Source organism: Elephantulus edwardii, unplaced genomic scaffold, assembly GCF_000299155.1.
Source record: "Elephantulus edwardii isolate Elephantulus edwardi_28Jun2011 unplaced genomic scaffold, EleEdw1.0 scaffold00051, whole genome shotgun sequence".
NCBI lineage: Eukaryota > Metazoa > Chordata > Mammalia > Macroscelidea > Macroscelididae > Elephantulus > Elephantulus edwardii.
Genome location: NW_006399801.1, coordinates 12622109 through 12641400, shown reverse-complemented (window position 1 = coordinate 12641400; position 19292 = coordinate 12622109). Strand labels below are relative to the sequence as shown.

The window sequence follows — 19292 nt, the reverse complement described above, 5'->3', positions numbered from 1 at the left end:
ACGGCACATAACAACAACAACAACAACAACAAACAACCCCTCTAAAAACTGCAATATAATTTCTTAAAAGATATTTTTTAAATTATACTCAAGCTTATTTCTGTGGAGTCAGAATCAGCTCAGAGCTGAGCCTCTTTTGAGTTTAAGTCCATAAGTTACACAGACAGATAGTTTCTGTCTTTTCTTGCAGAGCTGCTGATGGTTTTCAACTGCCTTTGGGTTAACAGCACAAGTCCCTGCCAGTAATGCCACAATAAGGACTTCATACCAGTTTGATTCGGTTCAGCTTCCAGCAAAGAATTTGCATTTCCAACTCAGATATAATGAATCAGAATCTGCACTTGACAACATCCCTAATTGATTATCTCCCGCCCCAACTGATTCTTATATCTGTCCAATGTCTCATCCATTTCTCTTCTCTGTATGTGGCTTCCTTCTCCACTCCAGAGAAATTGCTCTAGAAATTGAAATAAACTACTGCAAAGATCTGGTTAAAAACAGTTCTCTGGTACTAAATTTTCACATTCATTGAGTACACACTAATATTTTTTTTTTTAAAAAAAGAGAAGGGTGAAAGTTTTATTTGTTTACATTATGTTTTTATAAGAATCTCCTAATTCTAGAAAATTATTTTTTGCATTGACAATATCACAGAGTCTTGGTTCAAAGTGTAAACTGTACTGTGATTGTACCTGGATTCTACCCTAGTCGCTGTGGCTGTGTAAGATTACCTAAGTCATTTAATATCTATCTTAATTTCCTATTAAATATAAGAGGACCTACCTATCTATCTGTTGTAATGGGCTCTGGTGGCCTAGAGGTAAGGAGTTGCACTGCCAACCTGAAGGCATGCAGTTTCAATCAAATATCTACTAGTTGGGGGAAAGGTGAGCGGTCTTCTGTGTGATTGACAGCCTCTGAAAATCTATTCTGAGTTGTTTCTGATTTCATGGTACATAACAACTTTAGTTGTAAAATTACTACTAAGGTGTTTACTGATTTTTATCAAACGTTATAAAATGTGAGGAAAATCACTCACAATCGCTCGCATTCTCGTTTTGTGGGCTTCTAGGTGAGGCATCACAACTTTCAAGGCTTATATTTAATTGCAATTAAGTGTGTCAACTTCTTTACTCATTGCTGTCAAGTCAATTCCAACTCCTAGCTACTCAAATAGGTCAGAGTCGAGTTTCCCCATGGCGTTTCCAAGGTTTCAATCGTTGAGAAGCAGACTTCCACATTGCTCCCCAATGGAGTGGCTGGTGGTTTTGAACTGCCAGCTTTCTTTTAGCAGCCAAGCATTTAACCACTGTACCAGAGTTCCTGTCAGCTCTTGAAAAACAAAAAAGAAAAAAAAAGTAATTGAATTCCATAAACTACATAGATACTATTATTTAGTTTCAGTTCTAACTCCAGTGGCAGTGAGTTTGAGTTTTTATTGTTTAGTGATACATGATTACTGTCTTAGGAGTTCAAGGCAATATACTGCTTTTAATTTTGGGTTTTCAAAGTTTATATATGCATGTAAATGTGGTATACCTTTTAACTATGGTAGAACTTATTTTAGAATATGCTGGATGATGTATATATTTAAGTAGTATTCCTTGTGCACCACTGAGCATTGTTATATATACACAGATGTTGTGTTACTTTGAGTTTTTCTATATTTGTATTTGTTTTGTATTACATATATATGTTGTTGTGTTGTTATGTACCATTGAGTCACTTGCGACTCAAAGCAACTCTGTGTACAAGAGTCCTAAACCCCGCTCTATCCTATGCCAGTCTCACTGTCTCTGACACACCTACTCCCAATATCCGAATCAGTGAATCAATATTTGTCGTGTATTTCTTTATTAATTTGTATAGAGATTTTTGTTACTTAAATAGCAGTTTCTAAATTGAGACATATATTTTTATAAACACTTTAAATTTTCCATTTTTCTAAATCATGCTCTTTTGTCTCATTCTGATTTGGAATGCCGAAAGCTTTTGTTTCATCCAGTCAGATTGCTTTGCCTGAGGAACAGTGTCCCCGTGATGTTGAGTATCCCATTGACTAGATGAAACTTTTTTTTGCAAAGAGACAAAGTCGTACTAAATTGGCATTTCTTTGTTGCTGTAATCAAGCATTTTTGTTGGCAGACGAGCTCAGGAAAGGGACAAACAGTGGCTTGAACATGCGCAGCAGGAGGATGAGCACCAGCGACCGAGAAAGCTGCATGATGAAGAGAGACTGAGAAGGGAAGAAAGTGTCAAAAAAAAGGACAGCGATGAAAAAGGCAAACAGGAAATGCAAGACAAGTTGAGTCGGCTATTCCATCAACATCAAGAACCGCCTAAGCCAGCTGTCCAAGCACCCTGGTCCACTGCAGGTAATGGAAACCAAACACAATTCCAGAAGGCAGGTCACCTGCTCTCTCAGAACCTCTTGAGAGATTCATATCTGCTCAGACTCCATCTTTGGAGACCCATAGGAATGAGAAGGTCAGTCTCTTGTTTTGGACAGTGCAGGTGATCCCTTCAAAGCTGTTGATTCTCTAGTTACGTTAACGAGCCAGTTGCCATCAGGTTGATTCTGCCTGGACTGTGTTAGGGTAGACCCATGCTCCACAGGGCTCTCAGTGCCTCCAGCCGCTTACAAGGAAATCTTCAGGCCTTGCTTCCAAGGCACCTCGAGGTGGATTCTAATCACCAGGCTTTCTGTTGGCACTCTGGCACTTAACCATGTGTGCCACCCGGGGACTCTGCCTGGGGGCTCTGCTGGTATCAGTAGGTATCAGTTTGATTCTTTGGCCACACGTATCATATGGACATTCAGAAGTCTTTTAAGGATTTACAAAAGTGGCATGTTGTTTTATTACAGAGCCTTTTTTACACTCTTGTATATCAAATGGAGGACATGACCTTTCTTATAAAAAAGAGCCTTCCGCTTTTCCAGTTGCTTTAGCCTCTAGGAATTGCTGAGCCATTTCAGAGGCAGGAAGTAGAACCTTCCCCTCCTGCCTACACCCCTGTGGCAGTCACTGTGCCCGGCATTAATCTTTTCACCTTTTAAGAAGAGTGACTTTCCCCTCCACTTGTGACTGTAATTTATCTCTTTTGAAAACAGAAACATGAATGGCACCTAGTTTGATATGTTGTTGTTGTTTAATGCCGTCGAGTCGTAGATGACTCATAGCGACCCTATGAACGAACAGCCTGAGCACTGTTCGTACATAGAGTTTCCGGAGGCAAGCCATTTTGGAAGTGGATGCCGCTCCTGCTTCTCCCTCTACATTATTGTATGCAAAACTGTAGTGCGTGTGTGTAATATTTTTTGGCTCTGTAATACCATATAGCTTTTCAATAATAACCTGCCTTAAGAAAGTTATGTCCCCATTCTGTACAGTAAGTTGCTTTATTTTATCATCAATATAAAAATTCTTTAGGAAAAATAAATAAAATTAGTAGGATTTTATCCTCAATAGAGAGAGCTTTTGTGGCCTAGTGGTAAGAAACTGCACCACAGTCCGTAAGGCATGCCGTTCAAATCCACCAGGTACTCTGAGGGAAGAGGATGAACGGTCTCCTCCTTTGTGATTTACTGCTTCTGAAAATCCCCTAGAGGATCAGCCATACATCCGTTCCAACTTGGTGACGCGGAGTAACAGCAACATTATCTTAAAAAAAAAAAAAGTACTGTGAAATGTTTTTAGGGAGCTCTGGTGGCTTTGTGAAAGGAATCTGCACTGTAATACCAAAGGCATGGCGTCCTCCATGCAGTCCTCCAGCTGCTCCACAGGAGAAGGATGGGCAATCTCCTCCTATGAGATTTTACTGCTTCTGAAAACCTGCTGGAGGGACAGCTATGGGTCGGTTCTGACTAGGCGGCACACAACAGTATATCTATTCAGAGAGAGAGAGAGAAAAAAGGGGAAACAACACGTGTTTTTTAAACTGTTCTTAGAGATTCGTGTAGTGCCTGTCTGCTCAGTGAGCAGAGGCTGGAGTGAGAGGACAGAGCTGGCTCAGGCACCCTTCTGCCTTGACATGTACACACAGCCTTGTGACAAAGGCTGGCAAGTCATCACACCCGCACAGCAGCAGCTCTGGCTGTAAAAGGATAAATACATTTTTCTGTGTTTTTTTAACTGAAGAACAGATCATTGCTTCATCTTAAGACAATTGATTTCAATTTCTTGTGCTTTCTTCTGAGAAAAATGGTGGGTTTTTTTCATGTTTTATCTTTCTAGGGTTGTTTTGCTTTGTTATTTTTTGTTTATTTTTTAATCCTCTCATTCAGCACACACACACACACAACCCCCTATCTCTTTTCCCTTGCTTTTCAGAGAGGATAAATATGTGTCAGAATTTTCTTGCTGCTCTCTGGTAAAAAAATTCAAAGAGCTTTTATTAGATATTGTTAACCAGAAGCCCAAATATCCTCAGCTTGTGTGCATTTTAGAAATTGTTTTTCATTTAAGATCCAAATTTTTTTTATCCTGGGCCTTTACATTCATTTTCCCACTAAGAAATTCAGGGAAACATTCATGTCACGTGGGTCTATTGGTAATAACTGGTTTTGGTGACAAGAACTCCTATGGCAAGGTAATCAGACTGCTAACCCCAAAAGCTCGGAAGCCTTGAACCACCAGTGGCTCCTTGGGAGAAAGGTAGGCAGTCACTTCTTGTAAAGCTTCCAAAACCTAGAAGAAGGTCAATTATGAGTTGATTCTGACTTGATAGCAGTGTATTAAGTGAGTGAGTGAGTCATGAGACTTTTGGTGAAAACACTAAAGTCACTTCCGTAGTTTTTTAATGTGAAAAATTGTACTGCTTTGTCCCCTTCTAAATGAGTTTCTTCTTTGGCCAATTCAGATATTGAGTCACTTCCTAATTGCTGGATTGTGCTCAGTACCCGAATGGGAGGAGAGTTAGTGATGGTTTACAGGCATGTGTGGCTCTGGTTTGCAGAAAAGCAGAAGAAAGGGCCTTCAGCCTTGTGTCCACTGCATCATGTGCTCTTTGTCCAGGAGAGTGTGTTCATGGGAGATTCTCGGTTGGACTTGGTCACTGTCATCACATGCCTCTCTCCCTTGACTGTCATGTTTCAGAAATACCTTCTTACATGGTTGGAAATAGTTCAGGTGTGAAGATAGGCCACACATGATGAGTATTTGAGTTGGCATGTATTTCTATTCTACCTAATGTTTTGTTTTTTACTCCCCTCAACCTTCTGTAAACAGAGAAAGGCCCACTTACGATTTCTGCCCAGGAGAATGTCAAAGTGGTTTATTACCGAGCATTATACCCCTTTGAATCCAGAAGTCATGATGAAATCACTATCCAGCCAGGAGATATAGTCATGGTAAGAAAGACTCCATTAAATATGTGATTTCTTTAGGTGATTATCATCTGTTCTCTTTCTATATTTTTTAATATTTTATAAATGTGAAATCCAATAGTCTGCCATTAGAATTATTAATATCTAGGCTGTCTTCCTTTTCTATTAGAATGAAAAAAGACATTGTGAAAATTTATCCTAACATCATTTAAAACTAGAGTTACTAAAGAAAACTTGTTCTTAACACAGTTTTAACATAATATTTTAAAGTCTGTAAATGTTCAATAATTTCAGAATTGAATTTAGTATTTCACATCTTATGAGTACTCTGTAAAAAATTATTAAAATACAGAATGCTCTTTCAACATTCTCACAGTTGTCAATGATAACTTTTGTATCTTTGAATATCTTTTTACCCCTTCAGTTGTGTGAACTTTTAACTGCGTGATGAAAAGTAATGTGTTGTGTTTGACCTAATGTAAACCCTTGTATGATTGCAATAAATTTCTTGTGTAGATTTAAAAAAAAAAAAAAGAAAAGTAATGTGTTAAATACAGCAAATTTGCATTTCTACTGCATATGTTAATAACACATGAAAAAGTTCAGAATTATTTCATGTATTTTAAAAATTTTAACAATATTAAATGTAGTTCTACAATTGCAATTGAAACTACAATAACTAGTTAGAAAGAAAATAAAGCAATGTGATTGACGTAGATTACACAGAAAACAGTAGTTTTCCTTGATCTAGTTACTCATTTAAGATTCTTAGATGTGATCTGACTTTGTATTAATACCAGCTTTTTAAAAAAAGACATAAATCATTCAAAAGTTTAAAAAACTAAAATAAAAAATTGAGATGAACATATTTTTCAGACTAGAATTGTCTATCTTTGAGTCATGCACTCATCTTTTACGTACATGTCGCATATCTCTTTGGAAAATATAATAGGCAAAAAATAATAGATGTAACAATGTATTTTGTATTCAGAGAAACCAATCTTGTCACCTTTATCAGATAATGCTTTCTAATTACGTTGGATAAGAAATAAAAGAGTCAAACTCAAAAGTTCAAAATCTTTAAAAGTGAAAATTACCTCAACTGTAGTAAAAACTTTCTTTAAATACACTTTCCACTTTTATTCAGCAAACAACAGCTGAACATTTGAAGTGGGCCGGGTGCTGGCTCACTCATTCTGTCCAGGAAGAATGTGGACCTCTAGAGTTGTGCAAAGCCAACCGTGGTGGTTTGTTAGCTTCTCAGCTTCCTCCTTACTTTACCATCTCTTGGGTCCCAGTCTGTTTTTTAATAATAGGAATCCACTTTGCTCACACTGCCTCCTAGTTTAAATGGTGTCCTTTAAAGCAAATTAATTATACAGATACCCAGTAATAGGGAACTCTGGGTGGCCTAGTGACAAGAAGCAGTGCTGCAATCCCAAAGGCACATAGTTCAAGGCCACCAGCTGTTCCATGGGAGAAGAATGGGCAATCTCCTCCCATGCGATTAACTGCTTCTGAAAACCCGCTGAAGGGTCAGCTATGGGTTGGTTCTGACTCTACGGTACACAACAACAAGCATCACGCAGTAATAATGGAAATCTAAAAATTAACAGTGGTGGGGAGGGGCCTTGATGTTTTTTAAACTGGATTTTGTTGCAACAAAATATATAGAGTTTTTAAAAACTGCTTATGTTAAGGAAATGTTATAGATGCTCTATGTCGTAATGAGAAAACATTGCTATTTGGTGCTTCTATAATCGCAATTATCTTACAGTGATCTTTCCTCTGGCTAGTTTAACCACCAGCTTGATAAAATGAATAGAGTTTAGATATACTGGTAAAAAGAAAACATTTCATTAAACATATATTTTGCCTTTCAAACCTTTGCTTTCCTGGTGGAGGTTAAAGGGGAATGGGTAAGTGCTGTGTAACTGTCAGGAAGTCTGCATCTTATTCAATGTTTTGTTCTTTTAGATTACTCTGATTTTGTGTAAGTACACATATCTTTGGGTGTTGTTGTGGCAATAGGAATATGTTTGAGTTTGTAGAGTAGTTTGTGCTCAAAAAAAGAGAGGTATCATATCAGTCTGAGTTTGTGTGTCTGGTTTATCTTTGCTAGAAGTCCATGTTTAATTCTAATTTAAAGTCTGCATTTAGCATATTATTAGGTAAAGTCTCCATGTCTGGCCATGGATAATCTTCCAAATAGATTAAATAAATTTAAAAGATAAGATTCTGAAAATAATGGAAAAAAGAAAGAACAGTTGGAGTGATTTTGTGGCTAATAAAGACATTCCAGTAGCAGAAAACATAAAAGACAAAGATGGACAGAGTTGACAATTAAAAGTTATTTCTTATTGCAAATATGAAAAGCTAATAGTCCTACTATGTAGAATTCCAATGAATTAATTCTAGAAAAAAGAGCCACAAAACTTGGAAAAGTTGCAGAAGGTATGAAGAGCCATTCACAAATAAAAAGTATTTTTAAAAATGTGAAAAAGATGTTTCTCTTTTACAAATGAAAAGTAAATAATTTTTAAAATATGTGAAAAGATACTCCTCAGTTTTGGTCACCAGGAAAATACAAATTAAAACAGCAATGTAGCATTTTCTATATAACAAATTTAAAAGTTTAATAATATCCTGCTTTGTCAAAAGTATAGATAAAGGAATAGGTTCATTGTTAATGGGCTTATAAAATTTGTTTACATTTTGGGGGGATAATTTGTCAACAATATCCATTAAGATATAATAACCATTAAGATATAATTTCCAGTCCTCTTGTCATAGAAATTCTTTTCTCTCACCTATGGCTGTTTTCTTGATACGTGCATCAAAAAATACAAATAAGCTGTCTGTTGAAAAGTCAGAGCCAATATGTAGAATGTGATGACATTTTTTGTTTTAAATTATGTGTGTCTGTGTCAGTGTTTGTGAATTGTTAACAGTCTTGAAATATATACATCAAACTGTTAATGGTGGTTACCATTGGACAGTAAAAGAAGAACTTTGGTGTTTGATTTTAGACATTTTTGTGTTATTTTTATATTTCTAAACACTTGTAAATTTAAGAAAACATTTTTTAAAAAAACAAAATGAAGAGGCAAGAATAGGAGAAAGTCTCAGCAACACTAGAATGTTGTTTATCTCAGACATTCCAGATATATAGTGAAATGTGAAATGTAATACTAAGCATAATTTATTGGTTTGTTGAAGGAACAATAATGTCTTCATTTTTTTCCAGAAGGCAGCATGATATTCCAAATACCATTCAGCAGTATTTATGAGGATATAAATCAATGGAAATTGAAATTCACTGCAACAGTTTTTGTTGGTTTTTAATTTCACAAAGTTTGATGTTAGGAAACATGAACATCAGTTTTATGTAATAAAGCATGAGTATCCATTTTAAAAAAAAAGAGTTGAATCATCAAAGATTCATCAAAGTAAATCATCAGATTCTCATATTTCTCCAACTCCTTTGACAAATAGTTATTAGATTGTGCAAGTCTAAAATTTCCTTTTTAATGCAAAAAGTCTTTGAGTATCAACTTTAAAGAAAGGTTTTAGATTAACAAAGATGAAATGTGATTATTGGTACACTTTTTCACAATTTTTTTTTCATAGTTTAAGAACATTTTATGTACATTTATCTAAATGTTGATGGTACTGAAAAAAAAAAGTAAAATGATGCCTGTCATATTGTTGTTGTTGAGTGGCATAAAGTTGGTTTTGACTCAAAGGAACCAAATGAAACTGTGTAGAACTGCCCCCCTGGGTTTTCTTCACTGTAATCTCTATAGAAGCAAGTTACCAGATCTTTCTATTGTGGAGCCTGTAAGTGAATTAGAAACACTATCCTTTTGGTTAGTAACTCAATGCTTAATTGTTTGCACCCAGACTTATGTATCTACCATGCATATATTTAAAATCTTTTTAGAAAATGAGGAGGAACAAAAAAGCAAGCATATGGTGAAGTTCTCAATGAATGCTCAGTGTAACTGTTAGGTATTAAAGGAGGAAAGGAATCAGTGTTGATGTGAACTGATGTGTTCAGGAAAGATGTAATGGAAGCTTTTTTGTGGAATTTGATCAGACAAAAAAGGTTTCGAATCTTTGGAAATACATGACCTACTTTAAAAAAAAATTGTTTCCATTGTGGTTTGAATGAAAGTTTACAAAGATACTGGTTTTTCATTCACTCATTTGTACAGATTTCTCCCCTCTTCCCTCCTACTTCATTCCATCTGTTCCAGACTGTTAGTTGCATTAGTGACCTCACTTCAGATCTGAGGCTGTGCTGGTTCTGTTAGGAATCATTTTCAGGAACCACTAATCTAACCTAAACTCTCTTTCTTGTGAGGACTAATCCAGAATAATTTCTGAAAAATATTTTCTTTTCAATTCTAAAGAAGAAGAGGCTTATTTATTATTTTATCAACCAGTCAATTCATTCTGGTGATTTTTATTCTCTTAGGATTACTCTTGTAAATAATTGGAACTCATTCCCCCTCCCCCCGCCCCCTTGTTCTTTTGTAGAATAGCTGCATTAATATCCTCCCTGAGAAGTGTTAGGAGAAACTGGTTTTTTTTAGCTGACAGAATCATGGAGCATATTTTGCTATCCACAGTCCTCAGCATATTCAAGTGGCTACTACCAGATGGTCCAAAGTGGTAGACAGTTTGCTAACCATATTTTTTATCACACTGTGAAGGAAGATAGAATGTGTTTTCATTCTTTATGACAAGGTCAGAGAAATACTGATAACTACCAAGAAAGATAGCAGGCATTAAATACATCAGCATTCAGAGAAGTGGTGCATATAAGCAATTTATTGATTACTATGGAGCTTTTGCTAAATGGACTTGAACCTAAATGGTGTCTATCTACATTTGACCAAACTAAAAATAAACCAATTGCCGTTGAGTCAGAACCAACTTGTAGTTGACCCTCCAGTGCCTTTTCCAAAACGGTAAATTGCCTCATTGCCCTTCCTTCTTTTTCCTGTTGAGCAGCTGGTACATTTGAACCACTAGAAAGGTGTCTCCTTTGAGTTAGCAGCACAGCTGCCTAGAGACTAGGCCAAGAGCGTCCAGGTGTAACCAGTGCCTGTGGGGTATCACATTGTGCAGCATATCCCTGCTAACTAATTCATTATAATACTAACATTTTTTGTAAAATAACTCTATAAAATGCCCCCAGATAAACTCTGGAGTTTACATCACCGATTTTGATGGTGCTACATTAGGTGATTTCAGTTGTTTTGTAATATTGCTGTGGGCCTGGCGAAGTGAAATTGCATTCCATTAAGACAGTACTGGGAATATTAACATCCCTCTGACCTATAACGACTAGTAAATGAATGTGTGTAAAAAGCCTACATTATAGCCAACAAATTCATATTTGTCTTAATCTTGAGTAAGATTGGCTGAATTGGTATTTTGGATATAGTCCCCTAAATTCAGGGAGAAATATTACCCCCCCCAAAAAAAATTATGTTCTTCACTTTTTCCCCTAAGTGGTTAATATAACTTAATATACTGTATGTCTGAAGAATAGATTTTTAGTATGACCTTTGAGCCTTAAGATTAACTAGCCACTAGTTCATTAATTTCTTTAAGAATAAATATAACTGCCCATCAACAAACGAATGGATAGAGAAGCTGTGGTATAGTCACATAATGAAATACTATGCTGCATTGAAAAACAAGGAACTCATGAAATATTACACAGAATGGGTGACCCTGGAGGACATTATTCTGAGTGAAATATCTCAGTCACAAAAGGACAAATCCTACATGGTGCCACTGTTTTAGAGTGGGACTGATATAAGAGTTGGGGTAAGACTGAGAAAAACTGGATAAATTATGTATACAGCATTGAAGCAGATGAGGGAGAGAATTGTTTAAAAGGGATATATTATTAGGTATTATTGTCATGACAAAAGTCCAGAAGAGAGGAGTGAACTGGAGGGGTGGGGGGGGGGGGGGGGGGGGGAGAGGGTGGGCAGGGAGAAAAGTTCAACAATGAATGAATGGAAATCCAAAATCTCTGTAAATGTTCATTTAAATTATTAAAATAAAATTTAAAAAGAATAAATATAACTTATTGAGAATATTGTTTGTTTATAGTTGACCAATGAATGTTCTTGGTTAAAAGTTAAATACTCAAGTCACTGTTGCTTCCAGAGAACTCCAGCCTTCTTCTCTCCCTCTCTCTATCCCTCAACCCCTCATCCTAATGTACAACCACCCTGCACCCATGCCTTCTGTACTATCTGGGTGACATTCTGGGTGTGGTTCTTTAACTAGAATGTGAGCTCGACCTGCCCATGGGGTGGGGCATTTCCTCAGGATTTCAGATAGTAGCCAAATCCTGTTAACTAGACAAGGCACTGTGTCTGAAGGGAATGACAGTGAGCTGTGGGACATAATTAAAATACCTAGATATCAAAGGAGTCCACCTTTGACAGACCAGTAGGAGCCAGACAGGCAATGTTCAGAAATTGAAAGCCCCCTAAGATTATTGGCAAGAAACCCAGAGGGAATAGGGGACCACAATTTTAGAAAAGTATCCAAGGCCTGGTAACAGAATAGTAGCACAAAGCAGAATTAGACATCAGGTGACAATCAGTGTTTAAATCAAAACCACTTAACTGCAGAGCCCTGTTCTCCATCATTACACCTTGCAGTCTTGAGACATCCTTACTGTGTATTTAGCTCAGTTCCTCACTCACTGCGGCCTGGTGCCCCCCGTGTTCCTAGAATAGCACAGAGGGCGGTGGAACTTGGCAGTTGGACACATTGAGCCTTCAGGGACGCTGTAGCATATGACCCAGCCTAGAAACAGCTGTTTACAGTAAAGAGCAGTGGCAGAGTTGCAATGTGAATAGCATCGCCAGTGAATATAAATGAGGAAGGAAGGGCATTTAGCTGATTATTTTGGCATAAAATAAGATCCAGATAGAGAGTAGCCTAAAATCCTCATCTAAATTAACAGTTGTGATTGCCCAGCAAAAGGAAGAGAAAGAACAAAACAGTGTAAGAGATTTGAATTAAAAGTGGCTAATGGGTCACATCTGATAGAAGTGTTAATAAGAAGAGTAAACTGGTAAAGCCAAAAATAGAACCTTTGGAAATATTGGTACACTTTATTTGAGGAAGCTCCTTTTTGGTTGCTTGGAGAAGTTTTAAAATACTACATTTGGCCCTAAAACCCACAAAGGTTAGGACCACTAACACTTCGTCTACCTGCATCCTCCAATTGCATATATATTCTCATAAAATCCTGAAAATCCTGATAAATCTTTTGACTCTTCAAAGAGTTAACTACTAGATGTCCCCTGATAATATACAGTTTGTTAACACATATCTTGTGTGTTTTATTTATTACATATAGCACTCACATAAAAGCTATGTTTTCAATATATTATAAAAGGTATTTTGCAAAAATATGCGGTATTGTTATGGCTGCTAGTGTAGCTGCAGTGATTGGTTGGTTGTGTTTTGTTTTTATCTTTTTATACATTTTTTATTTTATACTGGTTTACTTACAAAGTTCATATACATTGTTTCTCACACCAGATCTTTCCCATTTCCTTTACCCACTCCTCCCTCCACCTACCAAACTGTTCAACCCTATGATTAAACTCCTTCATCCTCCCCCCTTTCTCACCCCCAACCCTCTTGTTCAACAATAATGGTCTTAAACGTATTTGTCCTTATGGGACTGAGTTAGTTCACTTAGCACAATGTTCCCCAGCCCCTCCCAAGTTAGGTAGTGATATTCAGAATCATTTCTCCAGTTGCAGGGATTCTTACACTAGATTGGTTTATCTTGAAATGATGGACAGTCGTAGCTGTGTATTGTAGTCTATGTTGCATATTAAGCAATTCTACTTTTACTCATAATGTTAACCTTGCTCTGTTCCTTGAGAGCACTTCCAGCATCACTGTTGGCACTTCAGTGGATCCTATGATGTTATTCAAGGTTTACAGGATTGCACTCAACATGATGTGGTTCTTAGAAACCACTTTTCACTTAGAATAAAAGATACCAAGGAGAACAGAATCTTTAAAACCCTAAAGCAGAGATGAGGAGGCAGAAGGAGTAGAAAATGTATAGGAAAGGAAACAAGGAACCCAGGATGGAAACGCAGTGTTGGTGCATTTTATGCAGTAACACGGAACACTCAGTGTACAAATCGTCAAAGGGAAATAATTTCTGTGTAAACTTTCACCTAAACCACATCCACACACAAGGTGTCTACCTTATTGCTCCACTGTGAGGAAATAGAGATGGTCAGTTTGTTTAATAGTTTTTTTGTCCTCTTTTTGAAAAACCAAAAACTGATTATTTTAATGGATTAGAACACTGGTGGTTATTTTATTGTGGGTTTTTTTTTAACACTGGCATTTTGCCAATCTTTTCCAATATTATTGTTATATAATACCTAATCATTCATATTTGTGATTTGTAAACAGCATCCAGTGACATGTTTTGTGTCTTATCTTTGGCAAATGTGAATATGTGAAAATAAAATAGTCTCTGTAGAGAATTTTTAAATTTATAGAAACAAAAATAATTTTCTAATAAATTTCTAATTGGACTTCAAAGTTATTTTCCTGTTGCTTATAAAATAGTACAAGTCCCTTAAAAAATCAGTAGAATCAATTTGGCCTTTTTCAATGAGCCTTTTGAGTCAAAATTAAAATAAAGTTTAAACATTAAAGGAAGTTGGTATATAGAATAATTTGTAAACTTTCATTCAAATTTAAAAAAGGAAATTGGGGGAAAAGCAGTTAGTCTATGAAAATTTTAACAACGGAATCCTATATTCTCATCTATGATTTTTAGTTTAAGTTAAATTCATGTAGAAGGGAACGATAGAGCCTTAATAATGAAATTATTTGTCATTGTTTATAGTGTTTTAGATCACTAAAATATATTGATTACTTTTTGCTTTCTACTTTTAAATAATAATAAATCCAAGTCAAATTTTTTTTAAAAATATGTAACTGCTTTCTTTAATGATGAAACAAGTCAGATTATTTTCCAATTAAAAATATTTTTAAAAATTTAAACTGTGTGCCTTAGGATTTTATCAGAAAAAGAGAAGATGTGTGCATGTGCACACTCACACACACACACAAAATATTCATATCTATATATATTTCTTGGAGTACAGTGCTTCCAGATTTTTTTTAATTAATATTTTGAGACCATTTTTCCAAACTCTTAGACTAAGGATAAAATGAAGGAATCTCTACACGCAGGATCATATAAAAGGGTCAGAGGCGTAGGACTTTGTTCTGGAATGTGCTTGGTGTATTTGGGGATTGGTTTCTTTCCACTTACATTAAATGTGTTGACTTTCCTGCAGGTGGATGAGAGCCAAACTGGAGAACCTGGATGGCTTGGAGGAGAATTAAAAGGAAAGACAGGATGGTTCCCTGCAAACTATGCAGAGAAAATTCCAGAAAACGAGGTTCCTGCTCCCATCAAACCAATGGCTGATCTGACATCTGCCCCTGCACCTAAATTGGCTTTGCGAGAAACCCCCGCCCCCGTGGCAGTGCCCACTCCAGAGCCCTCCACAACCTCAAACAACTGGGCTGACTTCAGTTCCACGTACGTGCTACCAGGCTATTTCTGATTAGTTTTGAATCCTCAATTTAGTGAATAATTTTTCCCCAGTTGTCTTTTGGCACATGTGTTGTGCCACTAATTGAAGTAGCTGGGTTGAAGTTGCTGCATTACCACTTTCTCTGCCTGGTCCATTGGCAAATGGTGGATTCCATTCTCTAAAATGGATTTAATTCTATCATTGCCCAAAAGGATATTTATCAAGGTAGGAAATAAAGTCCACTAGTTTGTTTAGTTATATAGACTCTCTGTTTTATTCTTGTGAAAGAAATGGAGAAATAGAGGTTCCTCATAATCTCTTTTGACACCCATGTCAGTCAGCAAATGTTCAGTCATTTCCTGAATATAAATAGCAATTTTTTACTGGGTTTCAGAAATTCAGTCATGTGGACTAAACGATAGAAAGCTGTTTCCTAAAAAAAAAAAAAGAAAGCTGTTTCCTTTATATACATTCCACTGTCATTAATCTTAATATACATATCCAGTGGTAAGAAAAAAAATGTGTGCTCTTGTGCACTTGCTATTTGTTCTGTGTCCTTCGCCATCAGGCAATGGCATGGAAAAGCAGGGTGTGGGCAGGACTTGGGCATGAGAATGGAGTAGCCATCATGAGACCCACTGATTTTGGGTCATGCTTTTGATGTACATTTGTCTGAAAACCGTTTTAAGTGCAAGTGGAAATATTTTTAATAAATATTTTACCTTTTTTCCACATTTAAACACCTTTCAAGGAACTCTGGTGGTATAATCTGTGACTTGTAGTGCTTCAAACCAAAAGGCTTGGACCCACCAAATGGGCATTCTCATCCTGTACAGATTTAAAGCCTTGAGGACTCAACGGCGAGTCATTAGAACTTGTAATTGATTTGGTGGCAGTGAGTTGAATTCAGTCACCTTTCAGAAGAAACAAATCAAAGGAACTGAGGAAGATCACATGAAACCATAGAGGGGGGAAAGGCCACTAATGTCTAAGGGCTAGAAGGAGGAGAGGAAAAGATAGAAGGAATAGCAATTTTTTTCTACTTATAATTTCATGTAAAAGGTTGAAAGTTCTGAAGAAGGTCCTTATCTCACTTCCTGTGACAATGCCCACTTCCAAGGCCTTCACAGCCCCAAACACCTGCGCCAGCTTCAGCACCACATCCATATAGCCATGCTATTTCTCATTGTTTTTTTTTAATTATAGAATTAATAATTTGTCTTTGTCATTCATTTGTATTTAAAAAATAGCCTTTATTATCTTGACTTCCAAGTTGAAACACTTCTTCGTGACTTGGGTGTTGATTTTAAAGGTTGACTTTTAAGTGAGAAAATTATTATCTGTTCTTTATTTTTATGAATAAAATTTTAATTGTGATTTTGGCAAATGTTTGCAGAGAAGTTAGATTTTCATTCATTCATTGTTGCATATTTTATCCCCTCTTCCTTCTCCTCCAGTTCAGTTTTTTTAAAAATTATTCATTCATTATTACACAATTATCTACCTCTCCCCCACTCCCTCCAGTCCCCTTTCAACAATATCCCTCTTATTCTTGGCTGCCGTTGAATGTACAATGCCTAATCACCTATTCCTTTTAAACAGTTATTTCTTTCCTCTGTTCCAGTGTAATGGTCATTATCTATTCACTCTTATCCTAATATTCTCCCAACCCCCATTTCAGACTTGCTTTATAACAGTGGCTTTATGCAGTACTTGTCCTTTTGTGACAAATACTTTTTGTGAGGTATTGCACTCAGCCTGATATCCTCCAAGATCCATGTTGTGTAATGTTTTACAAGTTCATTGGTCTTCAGTGCTGCATAGTATTCCATTGTATGAATATACCATAATTTCATTTATTGATGGACACATGGGTTGCTTCCATCTCTTTGCTGTTGTAAACAATGCAGCAATAAACATGAGTATGCACAAAGGTTGACTTTTAAAATCAGAGTTTAGCCATAAGTAGGCACATGTCATGTTACTCAGGATGTGATTTTGTTCTGTAACTGTCATTCGTGACACATGTGTATTGGGTACTTCTCCATCATATATTATAGGCAGGACATTTTCCACACCCAGAATCAGGATGTGTGATTCTGATTTTCACATTAGTTATACTTTTGATAACCTCATGCAAGAGTTAATCACAACTCATGGTGATCCATCTGTTACAGCATAGAATTGATCATGATCAGGCTTCCTTAGGCTGTGGGCTGTGATCTCTGCAAAGCAGATTGCCAGGCTTCTTTTCTGTGGAACTACAGGGTAGATTTGAACCATCAGCTGTTAGGTTAATAGCTGATCACAGACAACTTGTACCACTCAGACTCTGTATGTTACAAACATAAACAGTACGTTGCATTTAAATCTGCACTTGCACAGACATTTTCTTTTAAAATTATCACAAAAGTAATTTTGACCATTCATAATTTCAGTGGTGTTGAGGCAAAATAAAAGGGAAGTGGTATTCAGAAGCTCCAGATGCAAAGCCACATGCTAGCATGTGGCGTGCTATTTTTTTTTTCTCATTTAGTTGTTGCTGTTAAAATTGATGATGGTGATCCTATGAAGATGTTGTCTGGTGCTTTAGAAGTTATAAAATACAATGAAACCTGTAAGAGCCAGAATGCAACAGAAGTACCTTTCTTTTTTTTTTTTTTTTAGTTTTGAAAGTTTTCAGCTTTGACAAGACATGTTATTTTTTTTATTGTTTATTTAGTGGGAAAATACTTGATTCCCACCCTCTGTATGTCCTGATTTTGGCAGGTTCTTCTGCATTTCCCTATCCATTATTTCTCGTAACCCTTACAGCTAACCATTGGTGGGCCAAATATTGTTCCCATTTGATCAGTGAGGAACTCAGGAATCAGAGAGGCGGTGCAGTTTGCTCATGTTTGTTGCCAGTGTGAAGCTCAAGGTGAAACCTGTTCCCCTTCTTCTTTGTTCTTTAATTTATGAAATCCTATTTAGTGGTGTACTTTTCTTCGCAGGTGGCCCACCAGCACGAGTGAGAAACCAGAAACAGATAACTGGGATGCGTGGGCAGCGCAGCCCTCCCTCACCGTCCCAAGCGCTGGCCAGTTAAGGCAGAGATCGGCCTTTACGCCAGCCACAGCCACCGGCTCCTCTCCATCTCCTGTGTTAGGCCAGGTAAGAGCAGTCAAGGGGAGCGTGAAAGGCTCTGTGCACAAAATATTGAACAAATATTTGTTGTCTTTACAAGTAAGCTTCGTCATATGTATTTGAGTCAGCTGGCAGGATGGGATCCAGTTCATATTTTTCCTAAATAATCAGTGTCAATTGCAGTAGTGAGAGTAATCAGAGTACATTGCTGGTTTCCCAGGGAATTGTCTTCACTACTGAAATGGCCTTTGAGGCATGTCTTGAGCAGTAGGTAAGATTTTTTTAAAATGAAAGGGCTGGTATATCAGACATGAAATGCTATGGAGAGGAGCTCCTTCAACCATTTGGCTGAGCCATTTAAATTATCTCTAGGTTGTGAGAAGCTCATGAATGTCCTGCTAAGAATGAGCAGTTTCTGAAATGATAAAGGTAGAAATTCTGCAAGATAAACTAATAAAATAGACTGGAGAGTAGGAGATAGGTATGTAGTGGAGCCATTCTTTTATTGAAAATAATCAGATCCAGGGAAATGTGTGGAAAGAATATAGGAAGACAGTATAAAATACATAAGACTTATATTGTGTTACGTGGCCACAGTCAACACTCTTGTTACCAGCAGCAAAGAAATCAAAAGACAAATTGCATTAGGAAAATCTGCTGTCAGGGACCTCTCCAGAGTACTGAAAAGCAGTGACATCAGTCTGGAGACTAAGGTGTGCCTGATACGGGCTATAGTCTTCACAATTACTTCTTATGCACCAGAAATCTGAATAATGACTAGGGTTGCTTAAAAGAGAATGATACTTTGAGCTGTGGTGCTGGAGAAGAGTACTTAATATACCATGGACTGCTAGAAGAACAAACAGGTTCAACCTGGAGAGGGTGAAACCAGGCTGCTCATTGGAGACAAGGATTCTGACATACTTTGGACATGTTGCAAAGAGGGATCAGTCCTTGGAGAGGAACATCATGCTTGGGAAGGTGAGGAGGAAGCACAGGAGAGGAAGACCTTTGATGAGATGGATTGACTCAGTGACTAGGGTAATGAGGGTGGATTTAGCGGAGACAATAAGGTTGGCTCAAGATACACCAGGGTTCAGAACTGTGGTCGCTATGAGTTGCAAGTGACTCAATGGCACATAACCAAAACAACAATCATGTGACCTCGTAGAAGAAGCTACCAAACGTTTCTTTGCACCCATCCCACCTTA

The 19292-nt window shown here is 37.0% G+C and overlaps 1 protein-coding gene across 2 annotated transcripts in view; it reads left to right on the top strand.

Moving 5' to 3' along the window:
• Positions 1–19292, top strand: part of ITSN1 (intersectin 1 (SH3 domain protein)) — a 286095-nt gene that overhangs the window by 177866 nt on the left and 88937 nt on the right. For both annotated transcript variants that reach the window (XM_006886744.1, XM_006886745.1), the window contains exons 18-22: positions 2146–2375; positions 5229–5350; positions 7231–7245; positions 14713–14960; positions 17949–18108. In XM_006886744.1, coding sequence (XP_006886806.1) covers positions 2146–2375; positions 5229–5350; positions 7231–7245; positions 14713–14960; positions 17949–18108 — 775 coding nt within the window. The remainder of the gene's footprint in view (positions 1–2145; positions 2376–5228; positions 5351–7230; positions 7246–14712; positions 14961–17948; positions 18109–19292) is intronic.